Source organism: Halictus rubicundus, chromosome 7 (assembly GCF_050948215.1).
Source record: "Halictus rubicundus isolate RS-2024b chromosome 7, iyHalRubi1_principal, whole genome shotgun sequence".
Taxonomy (NCBI): Eukaryota; Metazoa; Arthropoda; class Insecta; order Hymenoptera; family Halictidae; genus Halictus; species Halictus rubicundus.
In genome coordinates this window covers 14,473,635-14,497,282 of record NC_135155.1, presented here as the reverse complement: position 1 = coordinate 14,497,282, position 23,648 = coordinate 14,473,635, and the positions used below count along the sequence as shown (strand labels likewise).

The 23,648-nt window shown below is 38.5% G+C and overlaps 3 protein-coding genes and 1 long non-coding RNA gene across 9 annotated transcripts in view; 1 reads left to right on the top strand and 3 right to left on the bottom strand.

Annotated features, from left to right (window-relative positions):
- Nucleotides 1-23,648, bottom strand: part of LOC143355660 (uncharacterized) — a 250,921-nt gene that overhangs the window by 114,109 nt on the left and 113,164 nt on the right. The window lies entirely within an intron of this gene.
- Nucleotides 1,525-10,429, bottom strand: Vha16 (vacuolar H+ ATP synthase 16 kDa proteolipid subunit). Its single transcript, XM_076790569.1, has 3 exons — nt 10,190-10,429; nt 6,736-6,925; nt 1,525-5,625 (listed from the first exon to the last, which is right to left on the bottom strand). The coding sequence occupies exons 1-3, from the start codon at nt 10,275-10,277 to the stop codon at nt 5,421-5,423; spliced, it is 483 nt and encodes a 160-aa protein (XP_076646684.1). The 5' UTR covers nt 10,278-10,429; the 3' UTR covers nt 1,525-5,420.
- LOC143355601 (periodic tryptophan protein 2 homolog) lies at nt 10,648-17,164 on the top strand. Of its 2 annotated transcripts, XM_076790561.1 has the most exons (16): nt 10,648-11,518; nt 11,822-12,014; nt 12,420-12,532; nt 12,607-12,701; nt 12,772-12,900; nt 12,968-13,238; nt 13,545-13,723; nt 13,798-14,038; nt 14,125-14,629; nt 14,856-15,193; nt 15,377-15,524; nt 15,598-15,775; nt 16,089-16,232; nt 16,385-16,459; nt 16,530-16,749; nt 16,830-17,164. In XM_076790561.1, exons 2-16 carry the CDS (start codon nt 11,997-11,999, stop codon nt 16,975-16,977), a joined length of 2,802 nt encoding a protein of 933 aa, XP_076646676.1. In that variant the 5' UTR covers nt 10,648-11,518; nt 11,822-11,996; the 3' UTR covers nt 16,978-17,164. The 2 variants fall into 2 exon arrangements, with proteins under 2 accessions (XP_076646676.1, XP_076646677.1); XM_076790562.1 differs by lacking the exon at nt 11,822-12,014.
- On the bottom strand, nt 17,073-22,999 carry Alka (glycine receptor subunit alpha alkaliphile). 5 transcript variants are annotated; one of them, XM_076790564.1, is made up of 9 exons: nt 22,416-22,999; nt 21,893-21,963; nt 20,665-20,767; nt 20,014-20,168; nt 19,613-19,768; nt 18,724-18,864; nt 18,423-18,652; nt 18,073-18,213; nt 17,073-17,877 (listed from the first exon to the last, which is right to left on the bottom strand). In XM_076790564.1, the coding sequence occupies exons 1-9, from the start codon at nt 22,490-22,492 to the stop codon at nt 17,623-17,625; spliced, it is 1,329 nt and encodes a 442-aa protein (XP_076646679.1). In that variant the 5' UTR covers nt 22,493-22,999; the 3' UTR covers nt 17,073-17,622. The 5 variants fall into 5 exon arrangements, with proteins under 5 accessions (XP_076646679.1, XP_076646678.1, XP_076646680.1 ...); XM_076790563.1 differs by having other exon boundaries at nt 18,046-18,213; nt 20,665-20,764; XM_076790565.1 differs by having other exon boundaries at nt 20,665-20,764.

The window sequence follows — 23,648 nt, the reverse complement described above, 5'->3', positions numbered from 1 at the left end:
AGCTGTGGACTTCCGCCTGTCGTGTGCAACTGTCCGTATAATGAGTCGATTGCGCAACGAGCTTACGTTTCCGTTACACGCAAATTTTTGTTTCTCTCTCTCTCCCCCTATCTCGTCCTCTCTCGAAAAAGAAGAAAAAATATCAATGTGCAACACACGATGCCTCCGACGCGAATTTAATTCTCAATGTTGTCCGAACGCGTTACGTAAACAATAACTGTACATTCGCAGGCGAGGAACGAGCGGCTCGTAACCAAACAGACGTAACCACGATAACCTTGTTTCCTTTCGACGCTTTTAACCTGCCAACCGGTAGATTTTTCGATAGTAATCTGGTAGATCGTGGATCTTCGTGCGTTGCTGCCCTTGAAAAATTCCACTAAACTATAAGAAAGCACTACAACGAAATATCTACGTGATCCTTATCCGACGCAAAACCATTGAAACAGTACAGACAAGAATTTCATTGAAATTTTATTTCTCATTTGCTGAAACCATTTTGATGATGACAATTTTACAGCAATACCTTTGTTATCTTAACACTAGAGCTGATGACACACGAAACTGCTTCTCTGAGAATTCATATCTTATATGTTACAATAAAAATTCATTGAAATCCCTACGAAATCTAGCCGTTGAAGACAATAACGTTCCGGTACATCTAGTGTTAAGTTCGTCTGACGATAGTCGAGGCTTGTACGAAGATCCACGGTCTGATTATTATTCGACGAAGTAAAATTGCTCGAAAGTTTCCTTCACAACGGACACAAATAGTTTAATGAATTTATGCTAATACACAGTTGTCGGGTTACAGTTGAGAGTACAGGTACCATCGTTTAGACAAGAAAACAGAGGGGCGGCTGGACACGACGAGTTAACTCGTCCCGGGCCGGTCAACAGGTTATGAGTTCAGCTAAAAGGTCCGAGTTTTTCCTTCGACGGGCTTCTTCTCTGGTTCGATCTCTGTTACGCAAAACAGACTTCCAACGCCGGCGACGGTGTGTAGAAAGCATATATATATGGTTTTGTTTTTTTCTTTCTTTCTTTTGTTCTCGTTAAATTGAATGGCAGTGATCAAAGATGGATCCGGCCCGCGAGCGATTAAGGGGCGTTCACAACTTGGCGCCTAAATCGAACGGGGGAAATCTTGAAAGTCGGACTCTTAACCTGTTAACTGGGACAGACGAGTTAATTCGTAGATTATGCTCGTATACGGTTAGGGCTCGTTACGCGGTTGAACAACTCTATATATTTATTACAAGACAACTCTCTTCACTATTTATCTTTAATTAGGACCGTGCGGGTTTCTCGTGGTAGAAAAAAGTCGCCCAGACAACAGGTTAAGGATTTTGATTTAAAAAAAAGCGTCCCTTAATCACTCGGACCGTTTAATATTCACGTGTATAGTTTGTGTGTTTCTTTCTTTCTCTCTCTCTCTCTCTCGTTCTCTCTGCGTGTTATGTTCTTTTGGATACGTGTATACAGCTTGGGTTAATTTCCGATGATAAAAGTGAGTACTGATACTTTGTTTGTCCAAATTAAATTTTTATTAAACACGGTTTTTTCTGTAACATCGAGGACGAATCATAACATAAATAATCATTATTATTATTATTGATCAGTATCACTTTTTTGCGCTCAACAATATGAGTCTATTTTTTCATATTTTTTTTTAGTAACACTGGAAGATAGTACATGGGGGCGGCGGCGGCGTCGGTAACAGCGATCTCTACCTCTGCCAGTGCTTCAATTATCTTTTTGCCTTTCATTCGTGCGCTATCTGCGTACAAATTCGCTCTTTTTCGACATACACACACACACGCACATGCACACGCACATAGTACACTTCTACTGCACATCAGTGTGATTAATAACTTTCTCTCTCAGCTACACAAGGTTTTGGTATACAATAACACCTAACCTAATCTAGCCTAACTCTTTCTTGTTTCCAGGTTTTAAATCGTACAAGTGTGAAGCATGGCGGGTGATATATACATTACACGCGCTCGATTACGTATGATTACGTAGGCTGCGGCTGCATATGCAACGAAAAAGAATAACGATGCAAACTCTTGATAACAACCAGGATAAAACGTTGCTACAATGAAAACGCAGATGCAATTTTTTTACATGTAGCACGCAGGAACAGGTGTCCGCTTAATGTAGTACAACGAACGTTCGGTGTTTGAGGGATTTGCATGAACATCCGCAGCCTAATGATTACACAGCAGATGTTTAATTATCTCCACTAGACGTAGGTGGGCGAGGAAAGGGAAGATTGGTAGTTGGCATATAGTATATTCGTGTGCTTGCATCTTTATCGAATATATGTAAACGGTTTTTTTAAGTGATTCCTCTATGTGAATATCGATCCTCTCTCTCTCTCTCACTCTCACTCATAGCAGAAAGCCACACCACCACCGCTCCCCGGCTCGCTAGTTACGAGTTCTCCCTCGAGAGGCTCTCGACATTTCTTCCACTTCCACTACACGCGGTTTCGTGTGTATGTATGTGTGTGTGTATGTTCCATTTCGTTTTTTAATCTCTTCTTTTTTTTTTACTTAATGAAATTGTCGTTGTTGAGAATTCGAAAGGGTAATTGGATCGAATTAACTGTCGGTTACCTGTTCGATCTTTTTCACGATGACGACGATGATATATATACGTGTATATATATATATATATTTATATTTATATGTATGTATGTATAGAATATATGTATAGGTGCATTTTCAAGCGAGGTCTACCGGCGATCAACGAAAAAAAAAAAGGAACGGTACCATGAAAGCTCGAAACGACTTCCGTACTCCTGATATTCATTCACGGACACGTTCGTTGCGAAACAGCGTACACTCGCGATCGTTATCCGAACCGAAGGTTGTTCCATCACTTGGTGGAGTGTCTGTTCAACGTAAGACAGAGCAAGACAACTATTTGAATCGCGCGCCGAAAGGGGAACAGTCTAAAATTGATTTCAATCATTTAACCTCGATCAGTTTAATAAAATCAAACGATACCTTTGTCCGGTTTAAATCGCGCGCCAAAGGGGAACAGTTTAAAATTGATCTCTATCATCTAACCGACAGCAATTTGATAAAATCGAACAAAATATTTATCCAATTTAAATTGCGCGCCGTCGAGGAACAGTTGAAAATTTATTCTCATCACCTGACGTAGACCAATTTAATAAGACCATAATTTACCCGATTCAAATTGCGCGCCAAAAGGGGGACTGTCTGAAATTCATTCTCTGCTTCCATGAATTAAGCAATAACCAACAAAATAAAATAGAACAATGTCTGGATACACAGCGAACACAATTAAGAGGAAAACGAAGAAATTTATTTTCTGTTCTCCATTGTTTAGGTCAGTTGTATGTTTGGCGGGAATAAAGGATAAACGGGACCGCCATTTCTGTTGCTCCAGCCTTACGTTTAACAAACAGCACGCGTTTTCCTGGTGCTCCCCCGGAAATGCGCCTACGCGTTGAGCTCGGTTGTTCTTATTTTCTCGTTAGATAGAAAATACTGCGCAGTCAAGAAAATTCTGGCAAGCGGACGCGACCTTATCCGGCTGTTCTCGGTTGTTTCTGTTTTTCTTCTGGGGAGAGGTGGTGGCCGATCTTACAATGGCAATGTGGAGATTCACTGTCAGCTCCCACGACAGTGAACCCCGCGTTTCGAGAACACAATGTTTGCATGTAACTATACCTCCCACTCCTTAAAACGCACTTGAATCTCTTTTTTCCCTCTCGATCGATTATTTTCCTCGAAAAAAAGGTAATAAGAAAACAAAAAAGAAAAGAACAACGATTTATACTCCTCCCACTCTCATCGCGCGCCGTTACAAGCGCCCGCTCGCCTGCACTGAACGAACTTATTATGGAATGTACAAATTATTATTTTATTTTGTTTTTTTTTATGTTTTACCGTATCATCTCGTAACCCCTTCTCTCTTAGGTAGTCATTATAACACCGCTGGAACGCAAAGAATCGGCTTTGTTTTTCCGTTTTGTAATTTTCGGTGTGTGTGGGTGTGTATGTGTGTATCTAGCTTCTGTTCTCTCGCTTCATCGTTACGTATATATATACATATACATGTGTGAATAATATCTATATATATCCCGAATGAGACGCGAGATTAGTATGTTCAGCTCCGAGAAGGGAATCACCGCCGGCCTTTGCGGTCATCCGAACCAATTTTCTCGTTGAAATATACACTGCGTGTGTGTATGTGTTACTCATTGTAAGATTTCTTGATACGTCCAGCAGCCACTGAATTGACTTAATACTATCATGTATCTGTCCATTTGTCTACTCACGTTTTTCTCGTCTCCGCTCTTTCATCATTTTTTTTTCTTTCTTCCTCTTTTCATCATCATCATCATTCCACATTACTATATTTTGTGTCTTGTTGCTTCGATTGTACAATGTCTGTGGCTTTCTTTTTTCGTTTTTCTTTTGTTCTCGCGCAGAAGGATACAGTTTTTGTACAATCCTCGCGTGTGTATTATGCTGCATCCTACACATGCAACTAGCATGTCCCTTTAGTTCGCTTCCATTCCGGATATAATCCTTAATTCCATTTCCTTTGTAAGATTCTCTCTCTCTCTCTCTCTCTCTCTCTCTCTCTCTCTCTCTCTCTCTTTCTCTCGCTCACTCTCTCTCTCTCTCTCTCTCTTGCTCTCGTAGAGACATATATCTGCAATATCTGTATGCTGTCGCTTCAATTGCATTTTAATACATAATTGTGCTAAATATTTCTTTTATCAATAACATTTTTTCCTTTATACACTCAGTAGAGCCGATTATCTTACTTGATAATTCAATGTCAAACTACACTACAAATGATTACTATACAGTGAAAGAGAAATGTTCGGCACGGGGTAACGGGGTCTTTTTTTTCTCCTCTCAGTGTAAACTCCCTGTCGCCTGTCGCTTTAGTTTTTCTTTTATTTTTTTTTTCTATTCGTATCTTCTGTACACACGCATCCTCTTCATGCAAGACTGAATCGATGTTTCCCTCGTTTCATTTTGTTTCTTATCGATTGCAGGTTTTTTCGTCAGCACTCTTGTTCTTGGTAACTCGCTGTCATGCAGTTTTTTTTCGTGTAATGAATAATGTTTGTTGTTGTTGTTGTTGTTGTTCCATAAATGCTCGGACTCTAATAGATCTCAAGTTATTTTAATACAGAATTACAGAAGGATGCTTGGATGACTCGATGTGAATATGCATGGAGAAATGTGTTTTTTTTTTAAGTAAAATGTCGAAACAAGTCGTAATTTATATATTTATATATATATATTTGTATTTTTATATATATATATATAAATATATAGATGTATATATATATTTATAACAGACGGGGAGCGCTGTTGATTGCAGGCGACGAGTCTTGCATTCCTGCCACTAACATTCGTTTACTTGGTGTACAAGTAGATGGCAACGATGAGACCGTAGAGACCCAATACTTCCGCGAAGATAAGAATCAAGATCATACCGACAAACAGGCGGGGCTGTTGAGCGGTACCTCTCACACCTGCATCACCAACAATACCAATGGCAAATCCAGCAGCTAGACCAGAAAAACCTACGGCTAAGCCAGCACCCAGATGAACAAAACCCCTAGTAAAAAGACCAAAAAAAATTCCTTGTTAACTAGCTGAGAAAAAAGTCAACCGATTATTAGCAAAGGTGTGCGAGAAAGCGAAAATGTCGGGCCGGGGCGGGCAGAAAATTTTACTCGGGATCGAATGCTCGAATACAATTCTCGACCCGTCCCGAAATTTTCTAATAAAATTTTTCGATCCGACATATTTAGGTTCTCGCACACCTCTCATTATTACACCGCAGATGTTTATGCAAACGTGTACTCATAAAATGTAACAAAACCAACGGAACCGAGACAGCATTCTCTTTGTTTGTTAGGGGATCATAAAAAACATTTCTTATTTTACATCATTTGCATGTTGGAACAACAATTTTGGCCTACAAATTAATTCAATCTGATGGAAAGCATCAAACTAACGGTCAAAAACAACTTTTTCATGTGGGTCTACTAATTCTTTACACAGTCTTGTATTTGACCTGTTTATTTTTATTATAAATGCATAAAATTGATCCTAAACGGCTTTTTTCGTCATTTCTATTTTTCTGGACTACATTTAATCATTTCTTAAACAGATCTTGTACTGCACACTTTCGTATAAAACTTATTGCATAAACATCCGCAGGATATTGACTACACATCCACGCATCGTTAAATGAAGCACAAGTTAGAATTAGTAAAGCCCAGTGTGTAGTCAAGTAGAATATTAATAGACAAGCGTTGCTAAAACTTTTTGTGACAGTTTGCGTTTACAATAGTGTATCTTCTCGAAAAGCACAAACTAAAAAATGTAGAACAGGTTTGTTGGCGACAACTTTTCTTTCAAGTTATTTATGGCTGCTTTTGTAACAACTGCAATTATTTATGTCGTTACTAGAGCTGTACTGCTATCAACATAAACAACCGAGAGACTTATTTCAAAGTGGAAATACTATATCTATAGCAGTTTATAACAGAATGAAACTACATAATACTATATACTATATAATACTATACTATATCAGATATGTCGAAGCAAGAGCAACATGTAATCGCAACTTTTTCTCTATTATGCAGAATAGTGGTTTCGCTGAGTCTAGAGTATAGTCATATATTAGTTAAATTAGGTAATGAAATTTGTAACGTACTTGAAAAGGCTATATTTATCAGGTGTATCTAAACCACCAGCGATAAGGACCGCTACTACAAGACCATAAATGGCAATAATACCCGCCATGACAACAGGAATGATAGATTTCATGATAAGTTCTGGCCTCATGACAGACATCGCTGCAATTCCTGTGCCAGATTTTGCCGTGCCATACGCTGCTCCCAGAGCTGTAAGTAAAACAACCATGATATTGTATTTATTTCATTTGTGAACGAGTATAGACGAAAATTATTTACTATGCAGTATATAATTACTAGACTGCAGATCTTTGTGCAAAATCAAAATTTTTATCAAAGCTGAACCTCCAGAGTGACTAGAGGCACAGCAAATTTTTAATACCTAAAGATGTTATAAAAAGTGTAATAAATGACATTCGTACATTTTGTACACCACTTTTTACCTTTCTAAACTAAAAAAAAACTATCATTTACCACCAATATCAACTTTTTGAACCACTTTCTTGATCTTCACTGATCACTTAAGGGATTAAATGGTTTTATTCTCTCGACTGTTTTAAATTGCACCTACTCATTTTTTCTGTAAATGCATAAAATCTGCAGTCTAATAATAACTATTATACAAAGTGTCCTGGTGTTCATGATACCAATGGAAAGAGGGCTCTCTTTCAGATTGTATCACGAATATTAGGACACCCTGTATATAAAGAGTCTAACAGTTTCTTTCTGTTATAAATTATAATTGTACAAAAAATAGGGGCAATATTTAAACGTTGAATATACACAGCACTTTTTATGCTACCAAGAAGTTTGTTAATTATTCTTGTACCCTTGAAAATATTTTCTTGATAGACCTAAATAACAAAATCATGATGCTTTTGCAGAGTGCCTACCAAGACAGATAAGAAGCAAGATAAGGATATCCGTATCAACCATAGTCCAATATTTGATCTCCTCTAGATTGTTATCAACAAATGCTGTGCGTTAAATGGAATTAGTCTTGCAGGAATGGTAAAGCAGATGCCTCAGAAGCTTGTCAGAAGCACTTGGAACATTTATAACAGATGCATACATTTTTCGAAAAGTTCATCTAATAATTTCGAACTTCGGTCTTATTTAGGACTTTAGATTTGGAAATGTAGTTCATTTGATTAAAACGAACATTTTTGTGAATTATTTTAGATAAAATTTGGTTTAAGTGTATTTGGTTAGAGATAAGATTTCTCTTGAATTATAGTATACTGAAGTAATATTTGGCAGTTCAGTGAATGAGACAACCGATTTTTTATCGTCCAACCGGAATCGCCCCCCAAACAGCGGCCCCGTGAAGTGCTATCGATCTCGTTTAATATTGATCCCAACGGCGAGGTCGCGGACCCGATTTCGCCGTTTGATATATATTTCACTACTAAGTTGGGCATTGATCGATGCAAATTTCTAATTCGATCCATTTCTTAACACTTAGCCATTACAAACAAGCAGTCGCCGATTACTGAACAATGAAAAACAATAAATTATCGACTAGACTGCCGATCTTTATGCAAAATAAAAATTTTCTGCATTCATTGCATAAAACAGAAACCAGGTCAAAATATCTTTCTGTCATTAACGATTTTAATATGATAAAAATAATATATTGATATTCTTAATTTTTTTTAATATTTCGGGAATGAAGCAGAAATTCTTAAATTCTTTTAGTATCTCTACTATTTTAAATTCGACTTATTTATATTTACCATATGCAGTCTAGAAATAACAAAATAGATACTGCAACAGAATCTTTTTTTTTATAACACGGCTTTGTACTACAATATTAGTGTCACCACGAAGGAAATTTGAATACTTGATTATCAATCAAGGAATTAATACAATCGTCCAGATTACCAGCAATTAAGCACCTACTTTTGGTAATTATTATTACAGCGCATTCACGATCATGGTCACCGATCAATAGGAGGCAGTAGATATTTAAAATGAAAATCGCATGGACTGCAAGGCCCACGTTCTACATAAACATTCACAAGTTGAAAATAATATATGTATCTGAAAATTCTGTTTACTGTCTTGCAACGTTCCCATTCGTTCCCGACATGACTCAAATCCGTATCGTGTCGATGAATCATAAATCGCATTAAACAATGCCCAGCTATGTTCTAGCGAGCAGGATTTCCCGCGAAAATTCGAACGATGGAAAAAGCGGAGGTGTCGGCGGTTCGGTCACGGCGAATTATTCCGGCTGGGCTGGAAATCGCAGTCACATGATTCTCACGTTGGCAGTCACATGATAATCATGTAAGTCCCATCCCGTGAGTAGGGGGCGTGGCACAACCACGGGACAATGGTACTTTAACGATACTCGATTTTTCCCTTCGATCATTGAACATCTAGAGACTACGACGAATACTAGACAGAGAGTGCGCGCGATAGAGAGAGAGAAAAACTCATTCGAGAGCATCCGAAAGGAGAGTATCGGGCCGAGAGAGTGCCCGAGACATTTGCCAAGTCCGATCTCTAGTCAGGATCGTCCAGTTGGCCCAGGATCAACATTTTTTCAACGGGTTTTCCGCGAAGAGTCCTCGGCAGCGGATCGGGTCAATCTTCCTCGTGTGCCGCCGTCCATTCAAGACTGGCGCACACGGGAAAAGGGAGATTCGTATTGATTTCCTTGATAGGGACAGAGACGCTCGAAAACTTTAAGTACCCGCGCGCGCTCTTTACCCCGAACTCGTTCTTTTCACCGAGTTCACGCCGGGTTCACCCGATTAAACCCGAGGATACGGGGTGTCTCATTCATCGATCGATCCTCTATATTCTTCCCTTGATCGATCTCCCGCATCCTCAAACCCGGAGGGACAGGCATTCGAAAAAGGCTGGTCAACGAGGTCAGGCATTATGAAATAGCGGGACGCGTTTCTCTCGTAATGTAAAATTAAGCTCGGCCCGCGTTGGACCGCGTTTACGGAACATTACGAAATCCCAGATCTACGTGCCTAGAAAAATGGCGCTTCGAAATTGAATCTGTATCCTTGACACCTTCGGCGGCCACCGTCGCGTATATATCACCGTTTGCTTGACAGAAAGACGACGACGACGACAAACGGGAGCAACGAGAGAGAGAAATAAATATACAGGACACACGGGTCTTCGTCGAGCAGCAGTAGCAGCAGCAGCGACAGCATAGTTTATTATCGTCGATCGATTTTTCGGGCCGCTTATCGGCGACCGTTCCGAGATAAACGTTGAACCTGGCGGTTCGAACTGATTCGATCGGGGGAACGGAAAAAATCAAACGGATTTTCCATGGTCTCGTTTTGTGTTTTCGATACTTCACGGGCGAAGAAAATGGCGTGCTCGGAACGATCGTCGATGGATAACGATCGTGGTGATTATGTTCGGGATCGGTAACGAGAATTGTGTATGGGAAAGAGTTTGCGATCGGGGTTCGGAATCGGATTAAGACAGCGTGAGACTCACCAGAAAATATGATAGCTGAGGCGGCGCCCATCACACCGAAGAACGGTGCGTACACCGGATTCTCCTCGCTTAAGGGTTTGGTAGACATTGTTGCGTTCTTATTCAAGACCTCGCGGCGTCGATCGGGATTCTACACGAGTATTTACAGGTTGTCGGAACGCGACGACAGTCCGGAACAGGAGCGATCTTTGACTCACGCTCACTTCGCTAAACTAGTGCCCACTGTCAAATATGGCCTACCGTACAGTAGTGCGGGTCATGTGACGAGTGACGAGCGAGAGAAGAAGAGACCACCGTCGCTCCGGAATCTCTCTCCGCTTGCTATTGGCCAACGACTGCGGGCTACACCGTCGGAAGCGAATCCCGTCGCGCGTCTCATCTTTTATATCTGACGTCAAGCCGCTCTATAGGCTGAGCCGCGATACCACTGCGCAACGCCCACCGCGCAGCCTCTTCTGCCCAGCTCGGAGCGCGTGACACGCGTTTCCTGTTCTTTTTCGCGATTCGTGAACATTTTCTTGCCCTAAACTTCCTCGGGATTATGCTAAATATTCCCTGGAAAATTATGCTCGTCCCCCGTAACCGTTCCATCCCGAACACACATCGTTTTGAGGTTATTTCCACGGAACGTGCGAAAACACGTGACCAGATTCAAACCGGAGTTGGGCAATGTTTAATGCAATTGACGATTAATGATTACTATCGAAATATTTCGTTATCGTTTGCGATTAATCGTCATGCATTTTTCTCATTCCATTGACGTATAGCCGCAATTAAATAGAGTATGCATTTAATCGTTCATTTGATCGACCATTCGAGTAGAGATTCAATCGTTAATGGGATCAATGATTAACTATTTCAATTTTATTCGAGTATTCTAATTAAGCTATATTTCCTGGAAATAAATAGTACAGTATATAACCATCAAATATACATATTCCATTGCAATATCAGTCCAATTTCAATTACAAATTCATACATGACATAATTTACGATTACTATTCATAATCAATAACTGACTATTCAATCGTAAACATTAAACAATTAACCAGTTAAAAATGTAGTCATTAATCAGCGAGATTAATGTTCAACTCTGATTCAAACTTATCGCATACTGAAGAATTAATTTTTATGGAGATTATTTTTCAATTATCGTGGAAATCTTGAATGGATCTTGACGGTTTTTATGGATTACGTAGTCAATGTTTTTTTCCACATTTAGCATTATCAAATGGATTCTGCTTTCACACATATTTTCCTGTTTAGATTGCAATTTTCGCAGTTGCATGTTTGTGGTTGTTCATGCATTTGTAACAGACACAATTATCTGTGACTGTGAATAATGCATAGGGGAAGTAGAACAGTACTTTGCTTTCATTTGTTTTAATTGGTTTATCACTGCGTAATGATTGCGTAAATGTTTGCAGTCATAAGTATTGAATTCTTTGTCATCGAAGACTTTCTATTCAGATTTGTTCTAAAGTATTGTTCTTTGTTATAATATATGTTGTGGAATCTATTATTGCTTTGTATAAGCTCTATAATTTTATTGAAGGCTCTATGACGATGTAGTATTTGTAGTTTTGAAACGAATATTGTTGTTTCGATTAATGTTAATAATCTTTGATTTAGTATTCTCGGTAGTTCGAGCCAACACCTTAATTTCATACACGTGATCGGACATGCGTATGACCGGAAGTTGTGCCTAAACGAATGCAGCATGCTCGATTTAAATGTCATGATAAACGTGTTCAGTGGGATCGAAATATATTGTTATAAAAATTGTGTGTAAATAAATTAAGAAATCATGAGGTTCGCATATAAGGTAAATAAAGTATCTCTAGCAAACAATTACCATAATCATTTATGAATAATTGTATCGTAATGATTGTCACTGTCATGTGCATCATATTCCTAACCTAATTTCATACTGTAATTTGTATTTACACTGTACTGTAGACGTTAATTTATTCACTTAAAACATTTTACAATCAATTTTGTTAAAGAAAGTACTGTCAAATTTATTAAATTTCTTTGAAAATGATTTTAGAATTTTTGTATGTTCATTTCGGATTATTTATACTTTGCGTATTTATTATCGTATGAATAAACTTTCTCAGAATAATGTTACGCTATTTTAAGAGGCATAGGTGAAAACAATTTCTTTCGATGTTTTATTTTTTAAATTAAGGCCATCTGTATTTTTATTTACATTCTTTTTTGTTAATAGTTTTCCAATTTGCTGGGCACAGTATACCACAACGGAGATTTGGTATTTTCTCCTGATGGATCAACCGTTATCAGTCCCGTGGGAAATCGGATAACCATATACGATTTAAAGAAGTAAGTACTATAAAACCATCAGCACTATATTTACAAAGATACATAAAAGATATTAAAATATTATTTTATTTTAGCAACAAGTCTAATACATTGCCTGTCGAGAGCACATACAATTACACGACGATCGACTTGTCCCCCAATGGAGCTCTACTACTTGCTGTTAACGAAGGTATAACCATTATTCTTATGCACGTTCTTTTGGTCCTAAGGTTGTATAATTTTCCAAATTCATTTTACAGTGGGTGACCTGCATGTCATCAGTATGGTCAGTAAAATTATAATACACACATATAAGTTCAAGAGACGTGTTCGATGTATAAAGTTTTCTCCAGATAGCAAACACTTTGCAGCCTGTAAAGAAAACAATGGTAAATTTCTGATGTAATTCATGTGGTTCTAGCGTTCATCATTTCTTACATTTAATGATTGTTTCAGTATTTATTTTTAACGCACCCGGCTTGCAAACTGGAGAATATAATCCGTTTATCATGGAACGTGTGTACCATGGAGCTGCGGATGAAACAACTTTTGTTAATTGGTCTCACGACTCGAAAATGATCGCTGTTGGATCGAAAGATAATTCTACCAACATATACAGCTTACAAAAATACGCGAATTTTAGGTATATTAATCTTGGTAACCATTCTGACGCTATTGTGGCTTGTTATTTCGAGAAGAAAGACTATGATTTGACCACGATTAGCAGGTGAGCATACTTATTAAAAAGTTAATTGCTTCTGCTGAACACATTATCTACCGGCGATTACATTCTAATTTTTGAAGGATGGATTTTTTAATACTTTCTTTGACAGTAATAGCAATTTCAATCGTGAACCTACAACTCACCCCCAGTAACGTAATCTAATAGTTTTGCTTAAGATTATTATACAAAATACAATTTTTAAGCTTTGTTTTGGTATAGCACAATTAGTGAAAATCCTATTAACAGGCTTTTGGTAAATAAAGTGTTAAAAAAATATGATTGTACTTATTTAAGAACATAATTGTACAGGAATGGCCAACTCTGTGTTTGGGAATGCACAATCGACCCAGATGATTTGGTACTGTGGGAACCCTCTGCCAAAAGAAGGCAACGAAAAGAAGACAGCGACGTAGAAGACGATGTAGATCTCGATAAAGTTGTCGAGAGGACAGAGAAACAAGCTAAAGCTCGTGAACGCAATTTACAACGTAATTCCTTAATAAGTCACTGCAATTAGAAAGTTAATTCAAGATTCTTCAACTTAAAATTGTTCATATTTCAGGAGATTCCCCAGAAGAAGATGGAGACAAAGCTGTTGAAATTAATTCGAGTATCAAGAAGTTTCAGTACAAAAGATTATGCCGTCATTACCTAGCCAACGACGTCGAGAAGCGGGAAAATATAAAGGTGACGCTCACAGCAGCTGCTTATCATAAGGAGACTGGTATTTTGGTAGTCGGGTTCAACAATGGCTCGTTTTACTTGTACGAGATGCCTGAAGTCAACATGATTCACTCTCTCAGGTACTAATAACTCTCAATTAATCATAATCTTTAACCCCTTGACTGATTTAACTGCTATGATGAATAAAACTACTATCTCTTTTCAGTATATCGAACCAACGCATTTCTTCGATTGCTATAAACTCCACCGGAGATTGGATAGCCCTAGGGTGCTCCACAGCTGGCCAATTATTAGTATGGGAATGGCAAAGTGAGACTTACGCCATGAAGCAACAGGGTCATAGTAACAACATGAACTTTCTGGCATACAGTCCTGATGGTCAATATATTGTTACCGGTGGCGACGACGGGAAAGTCAAGCTGTGGAACACGTTGAACGGATTCTGTTCTGTTACGTTCCACGAACATACTTCCTCCGTGTTGAGCGTGTTATTTAGTCACAATAGGAAGTTCATTGTCTCAGCTTCGTCAGATGGAACGGTCAGAGCTTATGATTTGGCAAGGTACAGGAATTTTCGAACTCTTACTTCACCGCGACCGGTTCAGTTCTCCTGCGTTGCATTAGACTCAACCGACCAGTTTATTGCAGCCGGAGGCCAGGATTTCTTTGAGATCTATCTGTGGAGCGTCAAACTGGGCACCTTATTGGAGGTACATACTGGTGCTCCGAACAGTTTCTGTACAGCACAGAAGAACAGCAACATATTCCATTAACTCTCATGTGCTCCTTAGCAATATAAACAAATTTAAGAATGTATAACTGTGGTTATACAGGAAAGAATTATAACTGTGGTCTACAGAAACTTTTTGGAGTCATTGTAACTATGTTAAAATTATGTAAATATTCTGATGTCTGTCACATATATTATTTAAACAGATAATGGGTGGACACGAAGGTCCAGTGGTCAGTATAGCGTTCAATCCAAATCCTACCAGCACAGAAATGGTGTCTGTGTCCTGGGACAAATCGTTGAAGATATGGAACGCGATCGAAAGTGGATCCTCCCATGAAACAATAAAGTTAACAGCGGATGGTTTGTATGTTACTTACAAACCGAATGGCGAGGACGTAGCTGTTGCTACTTTGGACGGTCAGATTTCATTTTTCAATTGTAAAACGGCGATGCAGATTGGTAGCATTGAAGGAAGGAAAGATTTGGGCAGTGGGAGAGCTGAAACTGATTTTGTTACTGCGAAGACGAGCCTGCAGGGAAAGTTAGTATACTTATCAAAGTCCACGTCCCACGTAATGCTATAAGATTTATTTCTCATTTACGAAAGTATCCCAGAAAGAATATAAATGCCACTAAAAATATTTTTGGTACCTTCTATGCAACAAAATGAATAAACCCAAATAAATTATAATAACATGAAGAATAATGAGAAATATGTTTCTAGAGCTTTTAATACTTTATGCTATTCTGCCGATGGGACGTGTATACTGGCTGGTGGATTGTCCAAGAACATATGTATTTATAATGTTCAAGAGTACATGCTAATTAAAAAATTTGTCGTAACTCAAAACCGATCTCTAGACGCAGTTGACGTAAGTAATATCAAGTATAATTTTTAATAAAATAACCTGTGGATTATTACATTCCAAATTTGTCTGTATACAGGATATTATAAATAGGAGAAAGTTAACAGAATTTGGTAATTTAGCATTAATCGAGGAACGCGAAGAAAACGAAGGTGGAGATGTAACATTGAGACTTCCGGGAGTGAGGAGCGGCGACATGGCAAGCAGAAGTATGAAACCGGAAATCAGAGTGTACAGTTTACAGTTTTCTCCAACAGGTAAAATTTACTTTATACCTGGAATGCGGATGTTTATGCACATTTCTATTTTTTTTGGCGTATAAGCAGACTGAGCTTTCTTATGCAACATTTGCATTTTCTAATGCAATTCCAAATTGTAGAAGTCAAATAAAAATTTGTGTTTTATCTACTGTAACATTTGTACATTTTTCTAAAACATAGAAGAACTAGAGTATAGACTACGTGATCGTGTAGTATCTAGAAGATCCGAGTTTGATTTCATCTGTAGACAGACATTTTTATAAAATAATCTTATGTAAGAATATTACATATTTTGCATATAATTATTTAGGACAAGCATGGGCTGCAGCCACAACAGAAGGTCTGCTAATATATTCTCTGGACGTTGGCATGGTGTTCGATCCATTCGAATTAGAATTGGGAATCACGCCGGAAACTGTAAAAATGACTCTGAACGACAAAGAGTACACGAAAGGTGTCTAATATTTTCTATAAAAATATTACTAATTATTAGGTCAGTGGAAAAGTTCGTGCCCGATCTCTTGTTGTATTTTAACACGAAATCAGGCACAAATTTTTCCACTGACCTAATAACATCGGTTAGTACTAACTATCAAATATTTTCAGCGTTGTTGATGTCTATAAAATTGAATGAGAAGCTGTTGGTAAAGCGGGTCTTGGAAAACATTCCGTACTCGGACAGTAAGTACATGATTTTATAGTCGACAACATTCTTACGATTTTTAGTTATTTATTGTGGATTTTATTTCAGTTGATTTAATTGTTTCTGCACTGCCCGACATTTACGTAGAGAAGGTATTGAAGTTCGTGGCGTCGGAGTTAGAATTATCGAGGCATATACACTTCTATCTTCTCTGGGTGGAGTCTATACTAACCACTCATGGTCCCAGAATAAACTCCGCACTTCAAATGCCGATATTACTGATGCTGCAAAAAAATATGCAAAAGAAATACGACGAGTTGAGTAAAATGTCAGTTGGTCTATAATTACATCTAACACTTGACCGTCTGACAACACGCAATAAATTAATTTTTTTTATTGTAACTGCAGATGTGATTTCAACCAGTACACAATGAGTTACCTGATAGAGTCAGGAAAACACAAAGCTGAGAAATCGATTTCCATGGAGGAAAAAGCTGATTCGGAAGGCGAAGATTCCGATGAAGTATCTTCAGTTGAACAGATGGAAATCGACTAAACGATGAGCATGACCTCATCGTTCTACATTGTTGTACAAAGTATATAGATCTCTCGAATTAAGTGTACGTTTGTAATAAATTTACCAACGATTAATTTGATAACTTAAATAGATTTAATTTTGGTACAGATTTTGTTTACATAACTGAACGTGTAATTATTTACATAATTAAAGTATGTAACTTAGATACTACTTAGATACTGTTTAGAGCGCATAACGATATTTTAAGGGTGCGTGTCCATTTCAGTGTAAAACTGTCGCGAGTTACTATCGAGAATCAAATTCGTCAGTGTTTCAGTTTGCACGAAAGGAATAGCACTCTCAATAGCGTGTATTCTGAAGAATTTCACTCTTGAGAGTAACTTGCGACAGTTTTACTCTCAAGTGGACACGCACCCTAACATACCACGAAACGAATCAATCAACATTTTATCTATCGGAAGCCTATTAATAGGATTTTCAATAATTGTACCAAAAGGAAGCTTAAAAATCTTTATATACACAATAATCTCAAACGAAATTATTAGATTACGTTATTAAGTTTCTGTTGCTGTTTGAAGAATCTATTAAAAAATCCTTATCCTCGTTCAGAGAATTTTCTAATAACAATTTTCACAGATCTATCTACTTGCGTTACACAGATGCTTACGAGGCTTTTTTAAGCAACAATATCGGCCAGTACAAAATCGAGAACAACAGAAACAGTATGGGGAAACCTATTCTACTATAATTGTCGATTATCTGCGACCGCGTTTTGTGCACTCGTATTATTTGGTACTCTGAATCCAACCACGCTGATTGCAGCAGGTGTCTGCTGCAAGCTCTCTTCTTTTTCGTTTTTGGAATGTACGGCGAGTCGTAGTCCCAAACGTTTTGGCTTTTCTCTATCGTGATTAGTCGCTGAAAAATAACACAGACATGAAACATTGTCGATCAGAGCAAGAATATCAGGAATATTATAATTGGTCAACACTAAGTTCTTTTTGCGAGCAAGACAACTACGTAATATATTTTTATGATGATAATGAATGACTCAAATACGGTATGGTATTAATAGTATTAGAGAACCTTGGTATTAAAAACTATTATACAAACTGTTGGGTAATGCCGAGACATTACTGATGTCTGTAAATCGTATTCCAACTGATGCTGCAAGTCGAGCACCTTCACCACCACGAATTCACCTAACGCAGCGAATACGAACATCATGCAGCCTGCCATCCAAACATCCAGTGCCTGAGTATATTAATTAATGTTCATTAATCAATTTTACAATCAGGTTCCTCGGAATCTTCAACAGAGTCCAAGTCTTTATAGACCCCAACATTTTTGTCTAAGCCTTAAAAATGTTGTAGATTATCACGTTTGTTTCTACTCATCGCTCTTTTGATCCCCGACTAAGAGGTCTTGAACCCATGCTAAAAGGCCATGATGGGAAAACGTACTTTCACATAAGCTACAGGTGGAATGTCGCTCTTCAGACCGGTGAACATGGTGACCAAGGTGAGCATACTGGTCACCAACAGAGCCACCCTTCCAGGTATAGCATCCAACCCTAACCAGAAGCTGAACCAGGACAGCATCACCACCAGAGTCGACGGTGCAAACGTCTGTATCAGATGATGTCCTATCTGCCTCTCAAAACGGAAGTAAACGACCAACCGAGAGAAATTTCCTGTAAGATCATAGAAGATCATGCTTTTCGTAGGGTCTTCAAGGTGCTAGGTATTGGAATAGGCACGGTACCGCTTTTCTCCAGCATGTAGTCGACTGTTTCCTCCGAGACCATGGGTTTTCCGATGTCGTACTGTAACAGCTTCAATTCTGGATTGACTGTCACGTCGCCCGCGCCCCATCTCAAGCGCAACTTCTGTTTGTGATAGGAAACTGTCGCGGTTAACGCGGTTTTCGGAATTAATGCAGGGGTTCTGGCCAATCTGGCGTTGTTTGATAATGCTGATCGAAGGTGGCGGACAGATTATGCGAATGCGAACTTTAGTGGACCGATTTATAACTAGACTGCGGATTTTATGCTTTTATAGCAAGGCTTGTGGTTCCAGACATTAGAAAGATTAAAAACATTTGAAAATATCAACACAGTTCTTACGACCTACTAAAACCACTGGAGAGAGCAGTAAATTCTGATTTCGTTCCTACGTTTTGCAATTAATGCCAACAATTCTTGTTTTGCATACAGATCTACTGTCTATTTGTAACATAAAGGGTAAAATTTTAGAATTTTTTGGGGAAAAGGGAAAGTTGTTGAAAATTGCAGGCAAGTCATTCCATGGTTGCAATATTATTGCCAACACACTGATTACAATAAGGTACCACAAATTATAGTCGATGCTTCGTGCAGCCGACCTCGAGGTCACTTCAAGGTCATAGTATATTAGGTCATTGAGTTCATTGTGACTTCGCTTGCAATGCTATGCAGATGAAGTTACTTGGTGACATTAAAAAAGGTCGAGGTGACTTGGACATTTCATCAAAGTAAAATTTTTTAATTCTTGATATTGCAATTTGTAGACAAAAAAAGTGACTTCAAGGTGACAGGAGCGAGATGGAGTACCGTACTGCGTGTACGATGGTAGCAAGTTTAAATGCGAGTTTCGGTTTCGTTGTTGCTACTCACAGCTTTCTATGTAGATAGGGCATATTTGAATGTCCATCGGGTACAGCTGGAATTCCATCTGGCAGGCGATGATAGCGTGCATTCGCGCCGAATACTTGACAGTCTTGTTCCTGTAGAGCGTCACCGAGGAGAATTTGTGATTTAGAGCTGCTATCTCTGAAAATAGTCAGTGCAAACCTAATCACAGTGTACTGAAGGTTCATTAATTACTTGTCTAAATTACCACCGTGTTCTTTACGTTCGTACGCAACTATATAATTACTGTATAATTAATTACATAATTAGCTAGTTTAATAGCTGGATAAACGCGTCAGTTTACGACTGTGATTACTATACTTGTATAAAGACGGACATAGTCGTCTCTAGGAAGAAAAGGATGACATTTAGAGGCTAAAACTGACCAGAAACTTTTGCGTTCAGGAAGTACAGGTCCGGTTGCCATAAGCTGTCAAAGAAGTCTGGTGGTAAGGTGACATAATCATCGCCCTCCTCAAAGATGTCTTCTGGCATGTCTAGTCGAGACTCTATCCAGCTCTCGCGGACGAACATGTCCACTCTATTTTGCAATTTTTATTAATAATTTTACATATCTGGCGTCATAATAGCTGTCCACACAATTTCTACTAATTTACACTTGAGACATAAGATCGAGATGGACAGCTATTATGACTTCTGTATCTTATTCTAGTAAATCTTTACAATTACTATATCTTCAATATAAAAATCTTTTCCACAGTTTTTAATTTTACTAATTTTTACCCATTTTAAAGATTCAAGGTCCTCGTGACTCAGACTACCTCAACAATTTTAGTAATTTTGCTTTTGACTTGCAGTTTGTATAGTTTTTGAAATAAAAATTTTATCATCATTATTCATTCCGTCTCTGTTGTAATTCACATAAAATATTAATTGGCGATTCATTCAATCGAAAAACCATTTGAACAATCAAGTCCCAAACGATTTGAAATCCGAGATTTCGTATTGAACAACCTAATGAATAAACAGGAAACTGGGCTAAAATTTAGCACGCATTATTCTGGAATGTGTCTTACCGGAAGTCCATGTCCTCGACATTGATGGAGTTGATGTCCGCCACGAAGATGTTGAAGTCGACCAACACTGGCATACCCTGCTTCGACGGAGGCCTGATCTCTGCTTGGATCATTTATTTGCATATTACTTCGACTACTCCTAGGATCTGTGTCTCGAGATCGTGATCCCGAAGTTAGATCGTAACTCTTTTCTAGGTATATCGCGTTTCTCGCGGAACTGGCAATGTCCTCGAGGAGCTTACGACTATGTTGCATTCGTCCTTCGTGACTTATACAGTTGCGCTAAATCTTGATCTAGCAAGCAGATTCTACATAGATCCTAGCCTCTGCGCGGTGGCATTGTAAAATAGCTTGCTGTTGGACTTAGAAAGTCGATTGATTTGTTGCTGCTCGATCCCAGTGATTGGATTCTGTAGGCTAGTTCTTTTCGGAGAATGTAGTAAATGTAGCTCAATTGCAAAATTGTTTGGTCCATTCAATCAGAATTAATTTTCTTTTTCTTGGTGAACAGTACCAATTTTTTGGACCTTTTTTTTTAAACGAAGCTAATTTGGAATACTGTACAGGTTTTATCATTTACACTCTAATATTATTTATTACTGAAGAATTATTTGGTTAATCAATTAAGAGTGGAATTCCTTAACTTCTATGTCTATAGAAACTATCTATGTCTTCAATCCCTTCATTTGCACAGAGATCGAATTATTTATTTGCTTTATAAATAAACTGTAATAATTTCAGACACGAGTTACTTTTGCTGTTACTGTATCAATCCGTTTGTTTAAGTAAGATCGAATATGTTTATTCGCTAAGTAACCAAGATCGTATTATTTATTCGTTTTACAAGTGAATAGTAAACAAATTGTAGAACAAGCTACGCTTTCTGCGACATTATGCTTTCACCAACCACAGTCCAACCAACATGTTTTTTTTTTACACCGGCGGCGCATCAAACGCGCAGTATAATTATCAGTTTCTGCAATGCCACAGGGAGCAACAAATAAAAAGAACCGATTGTTAATCCACGGGGACCTAATCTTGCCAGTTATCTCTGCCCCGGATCGAAAGTTTAATCTCGCGACGTATATCGCGTGCCTGGAAACGTCTCGTATGTACATTCCGTCGCGAATAATCATTATACTCGACGCGTGTGCAATGGAAAATGCGAATTTTTCTTCTAGCGAATTCTAGGAATGGAAAAGTTCCGCGGAGAGTGGAATACACTAACCTTTCACGTAATGCTCCGGCAAGACTATACCGGTCTTTATCGTCGAATCCTTCGAGTCATCGGACAGGGAGCTGTGAAAGGAATGAAAGTTATAAATTAAATACGTTCGTTAGATTGCAAGAAGTAGGAAATGTCCGTCAAAAATCAAAAACGAGATGCTTGGGAAGATAATGATTAAATTGAAGCGCAAGATTGTTAACGTTGATTTAAAAAAATGTGAGATCAAAAATTTGCTGCATAGTAATTTGAATGGGAAAATCTTCCGCCAGGAAAATCATCCACCATGTAAGAATGTTAAAATTAACGTAAATAAAAATAAAAAAAAAAAACATAGTTATAATACAAATTTAATGTTTGCGTTACCATAAAGATCAAATGCCGTTTTATGCCTTGGTGCTGATGAAATTATGTTTATCGAGTAAACGATTGATTTGTTTCTTTTTTTTTTAATAGTAACGCGGAAATGGTGGATGACTGTGCGAACATTTGTGCAAGATCCAGATGGCGGATCGATTAGGTTTACCTGGCGTTCGAACGCACTTCCGTGAACAGGTTCAGCCATGAGTAACAGAGTACCGTCAGGACCGCGTTCTTCATCATACGATTTCGACAACTGGCACATCGAGTTTCGAGCAGCCATCCTCTCGCGTTCGGTGCGTTCCAATTAATCTATTACCTAGCAGTAGTTACACGCAATCTACTTAATTGCAAATATCGTCGGATACTTCGGCCCGGTTATTGCTTTCCTACGGTTGCGCAACAATTCGGCTGCGAAGAGGAAGCCGGACGTATTATCCGCGCAATTATCTACGAAACCACGTTGCAATCTCAACGGTTGCGGAAAGGAACGTGTGCAAACCACCAGTTTTCACTTCCAATATCGTCTTTACTATTCCAGCGTGTACTAATCGATTCGGAATATTTACCTTGGCTGTAGTTGGCGAAAGAATGCAGTAATACGTTTTTTTCTTGGCTGTATACTATATACCACCGTGTTCGGGAGAGTTTGCAGAATGTTTTCTTGCCAAAAATATTCCCCTAACTTCCATACTTGAAGGACAAAAAATTCCGAAGCGTTGAAAAGTCTGCGCTCCATCCGAAATTGAATATTGCCACAAACAGAGGACGACAAATTAAAACAGAGGCCCCAACACAGTTATAAAATTATGCAATTAGGCCACATATAATTAAAATTGACCTACCTGCAGTATGTTCAGGACACCCGTGTACGGTTTTCTGCTTCTTGGCCCGTTCTCCAGGATTTGGCCATTATGAGAGGAAAACGGTACCTGCATCATCCTCAGACACCACGATTAGGCGTCACGCTGGTCTAAAAGTCGACCTCGATCTGCGACCTCGATTAGACCTCCCGTCCGCAATTCCTTCGATCCTCTGAAGGTTATGGCTGCCGATCGGTCACGGTCACACGCACGCGTGCAACACCTGTGAACACTATGCCGACGGGACTATCAGTGGTTTGTACTCCGATGATCAGTCGATATTCAACGATCCGGAAGATCGTTCCGGTTATGCTCCTGGTAAATTGTACGGCACCATAATGGCTTCCCATTGTCTGTCCAGCATGCTACTGCTCTGGAATGAATTTCTGCGCTTCTTTATCATTGTGTAAGTTACTTTATAATGTAAATTAACCCTTTAAGGGGTGTAGAAACTTTTGCTGTCAAACAATCGAAATTTTATTTCATTTTCTTTTATTGTATAATGGACAATATTTGGAGCTGCAATGTATGAGTAA

What these genes read in the sequence shown, in the direction of transcription:
- Vha16 (XM_076790569.1), bottom strand. Translation starts at nt 10,277, where the DNA reads ATGTCTACCAAACCCTTAAGCGAGGAGAATCCGGTGTACGCACCGTTC. An exon ending in CTCAGCTATCATATTTTCTG is followed by an intron (nt 6,926 to 10,189) that starts GTGAGTCTCACG and finishes TTTTACTTACAG; the next exon opens with CTCTGGGAGCAGCGTATGGC. An exon ending in GATAAATATAGCCTTTTCAA is followed by an intron (nt 5,626 to 6,735) that starts GTACGTTACAAA and finishes TCTTTTTACTAG; the next exon opens with GGGTTTTGTTCATCTGGGTG.
- LOC143355601 (XM_076790561.1), top strand. An exon ending in TCGTGAACGCAATTTACAAC is followed by an intron (nt 13,724 to 13,797) that starts GTAATTCCTTAA and finishes TTCATATTTCAG; the next exon opens with GAGATTCCCCAGAAGAAGAT. An exon ending in GATCTCTAGACGCAGTTGAC is followed by an intron (nt 15,525 to 15,597) that starts GTAAGTAATATC and finishes GTCTGTATACAG; the next exon opens with GATATTATAAATAGGAGAAA.
- Alka (XM_076790563.1), bottom strand. Translation starts at nt 22,492, where the DNA reads ATGATGAAGAACGCGGTCCTGACGGTACTCTGTTACTCATGGCTGAAC. An exon ending in GCCGGAGCATTACGTGAAAG is followed by an intron (nt 20,765 to 21,892) that starts GTTAGTGTATTC and finishes TGATCCAAGCAG; the next exon opens with AGATCAGGCCTCCGTCGAAG. An exon ending in CTACATGCTGGAGAAAAGCG is followed by an intron (nt 18,653 to 18,723) that starts GTACCGTGCCTA and finishes ATGATCTTACAG; the next exon opens with GAAATTTCTCTCGGTTGGTC.